General features: G+C 36.3%; 1 protein-coding gene across 2 annotated transcripts in view; it reads left to right on the top strand.

Annotated features, from left to right (window-relative positions):
* nectin1b (nectin cell adhesion molecule 1b) overlaps positions 1-13,475 on the top strand; it is a 228,968-nt gene that overhangs the window by 185,989 nt on the left and 29,504 nt on the right. For both annotated transcript variants that reach the window (XM_016490688.1, XM_016490695.1), the window contains one exon: positions 9,318-9,411. In XM_016490688.1, coding sequence (XP_016346174.1) covers positions 9,318-9,411 — 94 coding nt within the window. The remainder of the gene's footprint in view (positions 1-9,317; positions 9,412-13,475) is intronic.

Below are 13,475 nucleotides of genomic sequence, written 5' to 3'. Positions count from 1 at the left end.
CAAATAGACTGTGTGTGTGTGTGTGTGTGTGTGTGTGTGTGTGTGTGTGTTTATTTGTTTGTTATCTGTGTGACTTAATTACTTCGAAGTGTCATAAAGCCTATACTGATTTTTCTTTTAGGTGATGGCAAACCAACTAATCTGTTAACTCTTCTTTACCATTTTGTGCAGTTAATTCCATTTTATTTAAAGAAGTGTTAAGTCTCATTATCTTCATTCATCAGATATAAGACTGTTAGAGTATGGTGTGCTATTTAAACCAATGCAGTTGAAATGCAACAAACCTGATTTCACTGGGTGGAAACGTGAGTTATTTTCCACTTGCTGTGTCTGGGGGTCTTTTTTTCCTGGTGGATTTTAGTAGCCAAATCAATTGTTCTGCACTGTGATTCATACCTGGTACACATTTGAATTAAAGCACTATTCTGTGTCTCTGCCTGATACCCAATAAGGAAAAAAAGGTAAACCACTGTGGTACCTCATAAGTTTAATTGGATCAATAATTACATCAATTTTCTCTATAGAGCAAGCGCATTGAATTCAAAATGGGATCAAAGAGGGAGTGATCTTTTTCTATGAAAAGAGAAGCTGGAAAGGAGGAAGTTTCTGAATTATTTAGCTGCCTTTCATTATTTTGTCCCTTTGAAGAAAGATAATGGTGCATCTGGAAGTGACGCTGTCTGTCAAGGCTTATCTCTCTGCAAGTCTGTTTCTCTCTCTCACCCAGAAAAACAAACTTTCTAGCTGTTCCAAAACCTAGTGAGCTACCTACCTAGACAGCATTTTAAATGAACTGTTGACTACAAAATAAAATCGGTCATATCCGTATGACATTTTATTTCTTCTGTGAAACACAAAAGGAGAATTTTTGAGGAATATTCTGGTTATTCCTATCAAAATAATGAAAGTGAATAAGAACTGAGGCTGTGAAAGCTCCAAAATGACTATAAAGTACCATAAAAGTGGTCCCGATGACTCACAGGGGTATATCTCAAGGCTTCCAAAGACTTTGTGAAACAGACTGACATTATTTATCATTATTCATAATTATTTAAGTAACATCTTGTCATTCAATTTGGTCACCGCACCCATTAAAATGAATAGAAAATAATCTACATTTTTGTGTATTTTCTGTTTCATGAGGAAAAAAAATGAATTCCAACTTTTTTTTTTTGGTGTGAACTATTCCCTTAAGAATTATTAGGCACATTTTGGGAAAGTTACAGTAAATATACTAATAATTTAATGTAGATAAACTACAATCATATTACTTTTTATATTTAACTTTTACTGAAATTAATGTCAGTAAAGCTGACATGATTAAACTTGAACAAATGCTTGGAAACTTGAACAGAAAAAAAAAATAAATAAAAAAATATATATATATATATATAGGTAAAACTGACTGTAATATGTTTAACCGAGTCATAAAAACATATTGATGAATAGCAGCATTTTAGGTTTTTACTCATTTTTCTTAGTAATTCTGTGAGTCAGTGTACATGAACCTTGCAAACAAACCAATTTGCTAAAATGATTCTGACTCTGAAAACTACTAGAGAGAGTTTAAGGAGGGTTAGCTTTGATCATTGCCTCAGCTCGCTCAGCTATAAAAGTACCTGATTTATAAAATATGACATTAAAACAGTTATGTTTTGTCACACTACACCAACTTTATTGGAAAGTAGCTTGAGACTGGAAAGGCTCCACTATTATGTAAACAGCTGAGCTACTGAAAAAGAGGTTAGTTGTGTCACTACTTCCTTCACAGCACTGCCCAACATGAAGGCTTAAAATGTAGGAATGTTCTTACCGCAGAGTGCTGATGAAAAATTGTTAAATCTAAATATATATTTTACCCAGTTGTTGTGTGCTATGCATTTAATACTTACTAGAGCATCATGTTTGGGAATAGATAATTATTTTAGAATTTGTTACATTTACATTTACATGTAGCAGAGGCTTTTATGCAAAGTGACATACATTTGAGGAATACAATTTGTTAAGTTCTGTAATTAGAGAGCAACTGTTCAGAGCATCCATGTTGTTTTACATAGTGTTCAAATTGCATTTTAGCATTGGTGAATGTTTATTTATGTCCTGTAAAATCCAGATACTGACAGCATCTGGATAGAGGTACATGTCAGTCTTAGGACTGCAGGCAGCTGCTGATTGGACGCTGCATCGCTGCAGTACATCTGTCTCCAGCTGTGGCCAGTTAGGAACAGCTTCTGAGGACACGGGTCAAGAAGACCCAGTCTGCTCTAACTGCACTGTGTGTCTGTCTTAAATTTAAATAGAAGCAGGCTGGACACACATGAGGTCCTTTTTGCTGTGAAGTAATGATGTTATAACATTAGTTGAATCTGCAGTAGAGTTTTTTTTTTTTTGTTTTCACTAGGCATAGAAAACAATAGACCAAACAATAATAGAAGATTGTTTTCTTGCAACTAATTACACGCAATTATACTCAACTCTAAAACTTTGCATATCATTTTTTTAACAGCAGACAGTGAACGAGAGGTGAAACAAGTTGATAGCACCTCACAGCGTGGTAGTACGAGAAACTGCACATTCTAGAAGCTCTGCAGTATTCGCAGATTATTTTATCGCAGCCTGTAAGCAGTGTTTAGACTGGCAGTGACATTACTCATATTTAGAGCAGCTTAGAACAACTTCAGTCATTTGCATGCTTATGCAGATATGTGGTTTGGTAGAATTATGGACTCTTGGCAGCTTTTATGTTAATTATAATGCATCATCATTATCCTGTGTAATTGTTGTCTGTGTGAAAAGTGCGTGCATACATGTTCCACTTCTTCAACTATTTATCTTTTATTCTTTTTTTTTTCATTTTCATCTTTTATTTATGGATGAGTGTGTCTGTAACAAGGAAGCAATACCTGGAGAAAGCTTTCGGGTTAGCATCGCCATCCATCGCAATGAAAGTTAAAATTACCCCCTTAGAAGAATGTGATTTGATATATGGGCCATTTTTGCTTATGAGCCATTCACATTTGGGTCAATCAGCTCATTTATAAAATTGTTTAATGTAAAATTCTAAACATTTTCTCCAGTGCAATAAAACTGAGCAACTCATTCCATAGCTTTGTGGACTGATGTAGCAGTACATGACTACACATATTTGCATATTAGTGCTGCCTATTGAGTGTTCAGAAACATAGTCCAATCTGTGAGATATTTAAGAGGAAGTGGATACTGTTCCTAAACACCAGTAGAACTAACAATAAGAGTAACATTTTGGAAAGCTGGCTATATGTAGCACCTACAGCTCTGCAGATCTTTCTGAAGGATCCCAATATTATGTGCTCTGTAGTCCCAGTTAGACACTTGTTAGCAACCACCTTTTTCAAGACAAGTAAAAGTTGGTATTACTGATGTACTTTAAGTAGTAGAAAAAAAATATATATCTTGAGCTTGTGCTGACCACAGACTTTCTTTTGGGCATTTAACCAAAAACCCATTCAAAACAAAAACAAAAACAATTGAGTTCAAGATGATGACATCGGAAGTGCTAAAATGCAAACTAATATCCAGGCCTACGAAAATACAACATAGCTGGAGGCCTCTTTTTACAAGGAAATCTTAAAGGCACAGCAGCAAAAAGCAATCCATTTAACTGTATGGGTGGAAGGGAGGGTGGAAAATGGTCATTGAACAACTAAATTATGGCTCCATTGGATGCAAGAAATCTTGACTTATGAGTGAACCTTAGGAAAGAAATATTAAATAATACTTCAGATTATTGTATGACCCCTTTTAAGCAAATTACTGCTCACTCATTTGAGGCACAGTCCTTTAAAAGTGACTCTGGGTTGAGGGCTTTGCTTGAGGCCACAGTGAGCACAGAAACTCTTTAGTTACTGACTCACATTCTTTTGGTAGTGAAACATACAACCTTTGTATTGGCAGCCCACATACTCGACCATTAGGCTTTCAACACCATGTGTGTGCGATTCTGTCCAAGTGAATGTCAAGAAACCTGTCAAGAACATAGCAAGCCTTTTTCATCCCAACTTCAAAAGAAAAAAAAAAAAGAAAAATAAGTGCAGTTTAAAGAAAATGTAGGCATGTTTTTAGGCGCATTAAGCTATCATTGTAATGATAATTAATCACTCTGTCCCTTCACATTCACATAATCATAATGTAACATGTTTAGGAATAGTGCAAATTTAAATAAATAAATAACAATTTAAAAATGAATAAATACAAATGTAGAAATACATAAAAATATATTTTTTTGATACAGTGTATTATGGAAGCCCATTTCTGTCACTGAATTAAAAAAAAAATAAATAAAAAATAAAAAATAAAATTACTTTTCATCTCAAAATTTGGATTTTTTTCCTCGCAATTCGGAGGTTATATCTCATAATTCAGACTTTTTTTCTCACATTTCTGGAGGGAAAAAAATTGTCAGAATTGGGAGATATAAGCTTTCAAAATTGCAAAATGTTACATTTAGAATTGTGAAATGCAAATATCAAGGAAAAAGTAAAAGTTCTCATAATTCTTTTTTTTTTCTCAGCATTCTGAGTGTATATCTTGCAATTCTGAGTAACAAAAAAAAGCATATTTCATCACAGTTCATGAACTTCAGTTCAAATTGTTAGATAAAATGTTGCTATTTATTTATTTATTTGTTTGTTTGTTTGTTTATGTTTTAATTCCGTGGCAGAAATAGGCTTCCATACATACAATAATGAGAATACATATTTAGAAATTTGCATAATAATTGGAAAAATCTTAATGGTTAAAAAATATGCTTGATTTTTCTATATGCAAATGTCACTCTTTTTATTTATTTGTTTTAATTCTGACTATGTATGTGTATGTTGTGCAGTGAGAGTTTATACAGGCCGTTTGTGTTGTCGTGTGCCAGTTCCACGCCTCTGTTCTGGTGTGATACAAGGTAATGTGAAGTGGAAGTGATGTGTATAAAAGAGGAAATGGAGAGAGGCACTCATGCGCAAAGCAGCCCTGACTTTATAGAGCCCGTTTGGCCTCGTGGAAGGGTCAAGCAACTCAACAGCGACATGAGGCGGTGTGTTTGCCTCTAGAAATTTACATGTTTTAGTGCATTTGTGTAAAAGCGTTATACAGCCTGTATTTCCCTTGCTCTATTTTTGACACACACACACACACACACACACACACACACACACACACACACACACACACACACACACACATGCACACACACAAACACACAGACCGTGCTTCATTATCTATCAGCACAGACATCTTGTCAGAATGTGCAGGATGATGTCTGACTGCTAACATGTTTGAGGAAAGAGCTTTCCTCTTTCTGGAAATTAGATGGCAACTCCTGCGCAGCTCACCTGTCACAAATAATTATTTGGGTCTCCTTCAAGCGATGCAAATAACGACACCCAAAAACTTATTAGAGCAGTGCCTGTGTTTGTATGCGTCCGCGCAGATGTGCGTTTGTGTATGCGCCCACATTCTTGTAACATCTTGCGTGGGAGCATGTGTGCTTACGTGTGTGAGCTTGTGCATACGTGTGTGTGGCAGTTTGACATCTGCTTTTGAGTTTTGTCTGAGTTCTCCTCTGGGAATTGGCTTTTTATTTGAATTTTCAGGCTTTATGAATGAAATTACAGTGCAGAAAATTGGAGAGTTTATGACTCACCAGATGTCGTTTTACAGTTTTTGCTAAACTCAGTGACTGGTGACTTATTTGAAGTAAAATTGAATATCGGGTGTTTGCATGAACTCTCCAGAACCACATCAGGTGTGTGCGGAGGCACAGGTGTGCTGAAGTGTTATGTGTGAGGTCATGGGTTGGGTTAGACAGCGGGTGATTGAATGCTTTCTGCAGTGTAACCACTGCAATGCACAAGTTAGAGTATAGCTAAACGTGCTACTAATAAAGGTAACACTTAAGATTAGGGAACACATATTCACTATTAACTCTATTAACAATAGTGAACATTAATTCACTATTGTTTGTCCTCAATATACTCATAATTTGCTGCTTATTGATAGTACATAAGGTAATTGTTGTAGTAGTTATGTTTAAGTATTGAGTAGTGTTAAGGGATCTAGAATATGGTCATGCAAAATAAGGCATTAATATGTGCTTAATAAGTACTAATATTCAGCCAGTATGCCAATAGTATGCATTCTAGTAAGCAAGTAGTTAGTAGTGAATAGTGTTCCCTAACTTAATGTGTTACCAGTCTCATTTCTTATTGTTGGTAATGCATTAACTAGCTTAGATCCATTAAATAATATTATAACTTTTGATTTTAATAATTCATTAGTAAATGTTGACATTAAAATTAACTAAGATTACTAAATGCTTTAGAATTATTTTCCATGTTAACTAATACAATTAACTAATGTTACCAAAAGGAACCTTAATGTGTTACCAGTATCACTATTATATATATTCACATATATGCCTTTTCCTGTGAATATTCACAGATGCCTTCCCATGACAGACTTCAACACCTTTGACAGCTGTTGGCTACTTTGATAATTAGCTTCGTTTAAATTTAAATAGAGTGTGCTTTATGTGAATAAATTGGCTGTTACATGAACCTCAGCACAAAACCATTCAACAGTCCAATGTATCATAATTTACTCACTCTCATGTCAATGTCTTTATAAACTTTTTGAAGCTTTTTGGTTGTGTGGACCTATAGATGGACAAAAATGATAAGAGATTATTACAAATGATTATTAAAAATGACAAAACGACTTAAGCCACGATTCATTTATTCCATTAGCAAAATTGTTCCGTAATAGTTACCAACACAAAGTGAGTTGTGTTTGGCTGGTCATGTGATTTTGAAGATGGCAGCCCTTGTGAGTTGACCTGCTGTATGCAAGATAAAATTAATTGGACTGCTGAAACGACTGGACTCTTCATTGTAATGTGAGTGCACAAGGTTTTACAGACCTTCTTGGTTTGCAGCAAGCCTACAACATACTACTTAGGTTTTGTATTAATGATAGGGCTCAAAATCGATTCTAAGGGTTGGAATCAATTCAAATCAAGTCCTCTTTAATAGCTATTTTTTTTTTTTTTCAGTTCAATAGTGCTAATAATTAATTCACCTTTTGGTTACTCACAGTGTTGGGGGAAGTTACTTTTAAAACGAAGCTTGCATTCAAAACCAAATCAATTTTTACTTATTTTCTGAATTTAGCTTCTTTTAAATGCTATGGAACTGTCCTCATATAGAGGACACCAAGCATGAGGGGGTTAATGCTTTGCCTTTTCATTTTTATTCAATCTCCTGGGCACAGCAGTTGAATTTTGTACTCTGTAGAGGACTTTTGTATTTTAGACATTTCTCTGAGACCACACACGTCACTGTTTTAAGTGGTGTGTCACAAAGAGGACATCCTGGGCTTTCAGAGATGCTAAATTTGGCCGTTTGTCCATGACAGCGCCCTTTGGTTTTAGAAATATCTGACAATATCAGAAATATCCCACAATCTTTAGAGGGATAGAGAGAGGGAGAGGAGGTATTGAGTGTTTTTCTTATAATTATATTGATTTTCAAATAAATATCTGGAAAATTTGAGAGAATTTTCAGTCAATACACACTTTTCTTTTATACAAAATACACAGTGTTGGGGGAAGTTACTTTTAAAAGTAATGCATTACAATAATGCGTTACTCCCAAAAACGTAATTAATTGTGTTAGTAATTGTGCGTTATTATTATTATTATTATTGTTGTTTTTTTTCTCAACTGGGCTGTGCTTGTTTGTTTGTTTTTATTATAAAAATGTTCTATTTTTGGCAAATTCAGTGATTAAAAAATGAAACACAAATTAAAATTAAAGTCATTTGTGCTTGTTAATATGGTTGAATTGGATCATCGGAGTTCAGCAGCAAAGACATTGGTTAATAAAGTGGGATTAAATACATAAAGGATATTTGTGTTAACATATTTAATTGTTGTAGGTTTGCATTTCACTGTTTTTTATTCATTTTGAGGAATACTGAATCTCTTTTTGTGTAAGTGAGATGAATAAATGCTTCACTAGAACTACAGTAAGCATCATATTTACACAGCGCACACAACGCCACTGTGCTTACTCACGATTTCTTTCAAATGGGGACAGGAGAGCTGTCAGTCAATAAATGGTTAAAAAAAAGTAACTGTCGTTATTTATTTGGAAAAGTTACGCTGAAATTTTTGTGCAAAAAGTAATGCGTTACTTTACTAGTTACTTGAGAAAAAGTAATCTGATTATGTAACTCTGTTACTTGTACTGTGTTGCCTCCAACACTAGTCATTCGGTAACAGTGATGGAACGCCAGATTAATTTCTGCAAATCGGTTCTTTCAGATGGTTAGTCTACATCTTGGACAAGTTTCCTACATGCTTTGGACCTAAAACAAACAGGACAGACAAACATGCAGAAATACAGATCTGTCCTAGATGTCTAAAGTAAAATATTAAAATAAATTAGCCTTATAAACTCATAATATGTAGCTACGACAGATTGTTTTGAGCAGACAACATGAAGAAAAATTAGATAGATAGATAGATAGATGGATGGATGGATGGATGGATAGATAGATAGATAGATAGATAGATAGATATATAGATATATAGATGGTAGAAAACAACACTGAGTATTCCAGTGTTGATTCCAGAACCAGCAATCAGAGTTGATTCCACACATTTTGCAATTGAACAGCACTAGTTAATGGTACAAGCAAATTAACAGAGTTATTTACAAGCCAAGTTAACTCGATGCTAGTTATTTGTGACCTAGTGTGAACTTTGTCTCAATTTATACTACGTCTGCAAATTATAATAAAATTCATGAGGCGTGGTATGACATTTTTACTGCGTTCCCCGTTGTCTCCCAGTCTGATGGCGACTCTGAATTGAAGTAACGAATGGCTGGTGCAACTCTGCCCTACTGCGTCTCACATCATGGATCAGACCCGTGTGCTCTGTTTGCTGTCTGTCTGACACTTTAAGGGATTGATGGGAACATTGGTGGGCTATAATTCGAACCTCCCTTGTCCTAGCGCTCCCATTCTTTCCTCTCCATTTTGCCCATTACAATCCGGTTTCATTATCTCTCTCTCCGTGGCTAGTGAGAGCCATTGAAAGGGCACGGCTGAAATGGCACTGGCTACAACAAAGGCAGTGTAAGGAGATGCCTATCAAACCCCCAGCAGGCGGGAGAGGCAGACGTGGGCATGACTCCTCATTACGTGTGCTCACACAAGGCCACGGCCGCATGAAAGCTCTCTCAGGGTACCGGGTGTCAGTCTGTTTTATTTTCTTCCAACAGGACTGACCTCCCCCCTGCTCATAAGCCGGCCCCTCCGCCACCCAAGAAAAAGAGCAGCGACATGAAAGGTGGCCTGACATCTGACGAGATCCAGGTAGGGCGTCTTCCTCTTTTCCACACACGCCATGTCTCAGGAAACACTTACACCACCACCCATGATCTTCAGTCAGCCTCTGAATCATTACTTTCACATGCTTAACTTCATAAAGTTGCACTTTTTCAGTTAAAATTAGAGTTTTTTTAGACATAAACCTTGTGTTTTGTTATCTAGGTGTCTGTGATGATGTCAGGCCTCAGTTTATACAGAAAAATGCAACCATGTCCATTAATTTTCTGCACTCCCTGTAAATACCTCTACTTTCTAATGGGATTATTTACTATATACAATAATTAATGCATACATATTTTACAATAAACATATATTTTACAATTTAACATATGTAAAGATCTATTACTCACATATTTACTATTTACATAGACACATTTTATGCATAAGTCTTTTACATTAAAAGTAATGTGAGTTTTCTTTCTGCAAAATAGCCTGGACATTATCCTTTGTTTAAGGATAGTTCATCCCCCCCCAAAAAAAAGAAGCAAATTCTATCTTTAATTACTCCCCCTTGTGTCGTTCCACACCCGCAAGACCTTCGTTCATCTTCAGAACACAAATTAAGATATTTTTTATTAAATCCAAGAGCTTTCTGACCCTGCATAGACATGTGTTGTGGTACTCTCCTGAATGTGCATCAACACAGAACACAGAACTGACACGGAAGAGAATCAATTGTTGAATAAAATTATTTTTGTTTCTTTGCGGATAAAAATATGGAGTCACATGGGCTGTTTTAACAATGTACTTGCTACCTTTCTGGGCCTTGAACGTGGTAGTTTTGTTGTTATGCAGGTTCAGAAAGCTCACTGATTTCATCACAAATATCTTAATTTGTGTTCCGGAGATGAATGAAGGTCTTACGAGATTGGAATGACATGAGGGTGAGTAATTAGTGACAGAATTAAAATTTTTGGGTGAACTAACCCTTTAAAGCATCCTTGCTGAATAAAAGTGTTAATATAAAAAAATTAATAAATACTGACGGCTGTGTTTTAAAAGGTAAAACTGCAGCTGTGCTTTAAAAGGTAAAATGCTGTGATTTTCAGATTTGCATTCAGTACAGATCTACTAACACCAGCCGCAGGTCAATTGGTTTCTCCTGATCCACCAATTTCGATGATAATCAATATAAACCACACTCTTTTGTAAATGCAGTGTTTCTACATCGCGCATCAGTTTCTGGTCATTTTTAGCTCCATTTTAATGAAGCGCTAATTTAAAACATCTTATTTCCAATTCCATCTGAGGAACCAAGAAGTGCCATCGCAGAGCATTTGCTTGAAAATAATAATTTAATCTCTTCAACAGCTACTGAAAAACTGTTGATTTAATCACCTTCAACAAAACTGAAAAACAGAGCTTGCACGACTCCATCGAGGGAAAAAGTAAAAAAATGAGGTATAACTCTAAGAATATTGTTTCGTGTAATCCCCAGCAAAAGCAGCGAACATGCTGAAGCCATTGTGAATCTATGATGGATCCAGATAGATGAACTTGAACGAATGATGGCCATTATGCCAAGATGATCTCATGCTTTTATACAGTCCAAAAGCTATGCGAGATGTAAGTCGGGAGTCCAGGGCAGCTATTTAAAATTTTCCAGTTTGTAGTAATAGATTATATCTAGTTTCCTGCATTTCTTGTATTTTAGCTAAATTTGTTGATGATCTGTCACTTATATCACTTTTTCCTTTTCCACATTTGTGGTCTAAAAAGTGAGAATTTGGTCGAAATAAACACACCAACGCTCCTACAATCTTCATTTTATCATTTACCCAGTAGCTTAGCTAATTTTTCTATAATTTTGCTGTGCAGAATGTTTGCCAATGATGTAAATGACGTTAATTAGCACCACACAGATTCGTTTTAATTTGCGAGATTACGCTATGTTGACATTTCTCAGTCCATGCGAGGTCCAATACTGTAATTAGCATTCATGACACACCAGAATTTACATTTGCATTTGTCTTCGGCTATGTACTCGAAATGAGGTACGTTGTCCTTGGTGGACAATGCTAATTTCGAAGGAAGCTGCGCAAAATCAACTTCCCTAAATCGATAGCGTGTTTTGAAGGTCACCGTGGTTCTGCTAAATCTTTCCAAATGCATCTGGAAACTGAATTTCCTTCAGTATTCGGAGACATTTGATTCTAGCTGTGCCGTTTTGAAAGTGAAGAATCCTTGCGGGGCACAGAATTGTAAAAACCTGACAGTAAACATGTTCAGGCTGTGATTGTGTCTCCCTGATCTTAAAGCACACAGGATAGGGGAGATCACAAGCGAGTTGCTTTTATAAACAGCAGGTGTCTTGCCTTCCTCTTTCCTCCCATACAAATGTCCATCTCTGCCAGAAAACAACTGCGTTTGAGTTTATGTTTGTTGTGCTTTTTTAAGCATTGAAGGAGTTATTGATTTGCTTGAGTCATGCCGGCTCAGATATTTGACCTGAATGAATCTGTGTGTGTGCATTTCATCTGGTGCCCTGCTCAGATCCCATAAATGTTTGTTTCATGTAAGTTTCAATAAGATATTGAACATCATGAACAGACACATCATGAACGAATCTCAGTTTAGCACACGTGTGTCCTTGAACTTTCAAAATGCTTCATAGACATCAGAGACATTCAAAGGGGCTGCTTTAAAGTCAACATGAAATCAAAGTAGACCCAGTTTATATTGTAATTGTTACGGGGCGAACGAGACGTGAGACGTGCGGATCCATCTGCAGGCTTTTATTAGACAGAGACGTGGTCATAGCAGGCATGGGTCAAACAATGGCAAACAGGTATATTGAGGGCAAGACACAAGAGTAGTCCAGTAAATGGGCGTGGTCGATCTCCGGCGAACGTACCCTGAGGGCGAGGCAAACGGGGAATCCACAAGATGAGCTAGAGTCCAGGCGAGGTACAAACACAGTCCGAAACAGCAAAGCAAAGGGTAATTCCAAAACAGGCTATAAACTACAGGGCAGGCAGAGATCAGACAAAACGAGATATCAGGCAAGAATCAAGACACGGGTAAACAGACTAAGAACAAGGCTATACTAGATTCAGAAACTTGGAATGGCTCCGTAAAGTAGCTATCACTAGATGAGAGATAAACGCTAAACAATACTTGGCGTTGAATGGTGGTGTGAGACTGATTTATATAGTGTGTGTTATTGGTAGCAGCTGTGTGTGATTGGTTTCAGATGAGCTTGTGATTAGTGCAATGGAGCATGGGAAATGTAGTCCAGGGTGATGTGTAACAGTTTGTGTAGTGCGAGAGTCAGTGTAACGGAAGGGTGACCTCTGGTGGCGATCGAACGGAAGTCCATGGACAGGATTCGTGACAGTAATACACATCCTTGAGGCATGTCTCACAAAGCAGATTTAAATGGCTTTCTGGGTTGAGTCTAGCTTAGTTCAGTTTCTTTCTTTCTTTCTTTCTTTCTTTCTTTCTTTCTTCATATATATATATATATATATATATACACACACAGTTAGGTCCATATATATTTGGACACTGACACAAATTTTCTTCGGCTCTGTATTACACCAAAATAAATTAAAATGACACAATCAAGATGAAATTGAAAAGCAGACTTTAAGCTATAATTCAAGGGGTTGAACATAAATATAATATAAAATGCTTAGGAATTACAACCATTTTTATACACAGTCCACCCATTTTCAGGGGCTCAAATGTAATTGGACAATAAATATAATCATAAATAAAATGTTAATTTTTAATATTTTGTTGAGAATCCTTTGTGGGCAATGCTTTGGATCATGAGCTGTTCCAAGCCTTCTACATACTTTTTTCTTCCCATCATTCTGGTACAGGTTGACCTTAATTTCAGCCGTCCAAAGAATGCTTTTAAAGAAGTGGTCTGGCTTTTTTAGATTTTTTTGGCAAAGTCTAATCTGATCTTGTTTGCACCTTGTGGTGAACCCTCTGTGTTTGCTCCCGTGAAGTCTTCTCTTGATTGTAGACTTTGACAGTGACATGTCTACCTCCTGGAGAGTGTTCTTCACTTGGCTGGATGTTGTGAAAGGGTTTTTCTT

This window comes from Sinocyclocheilus anshuiensis, unplaced genomic scaffold (assembly GCF_001515605.1).
Source record: "Sinocyclocheilus anshuiensis isolate Anshui unplaced genomic scaffold, SAMN03320099.WGS_v1.1 scaffold569, whole genome shotgun sequence".
NCBI classification, from domain to species: domain Eukaryota; kingdom Metazoa; phylum Chordata; class Actinopteri; order Cypriniformes; family Cyprinidae; genus Sinocyclocheilus; species Sinocyclocheilus anshuiensis.
The sequence above is the reverse complement of the archived record's forward strand: the minus strand, read 5'-3'. Positions and strand labels throughout refer to the sequence as shown.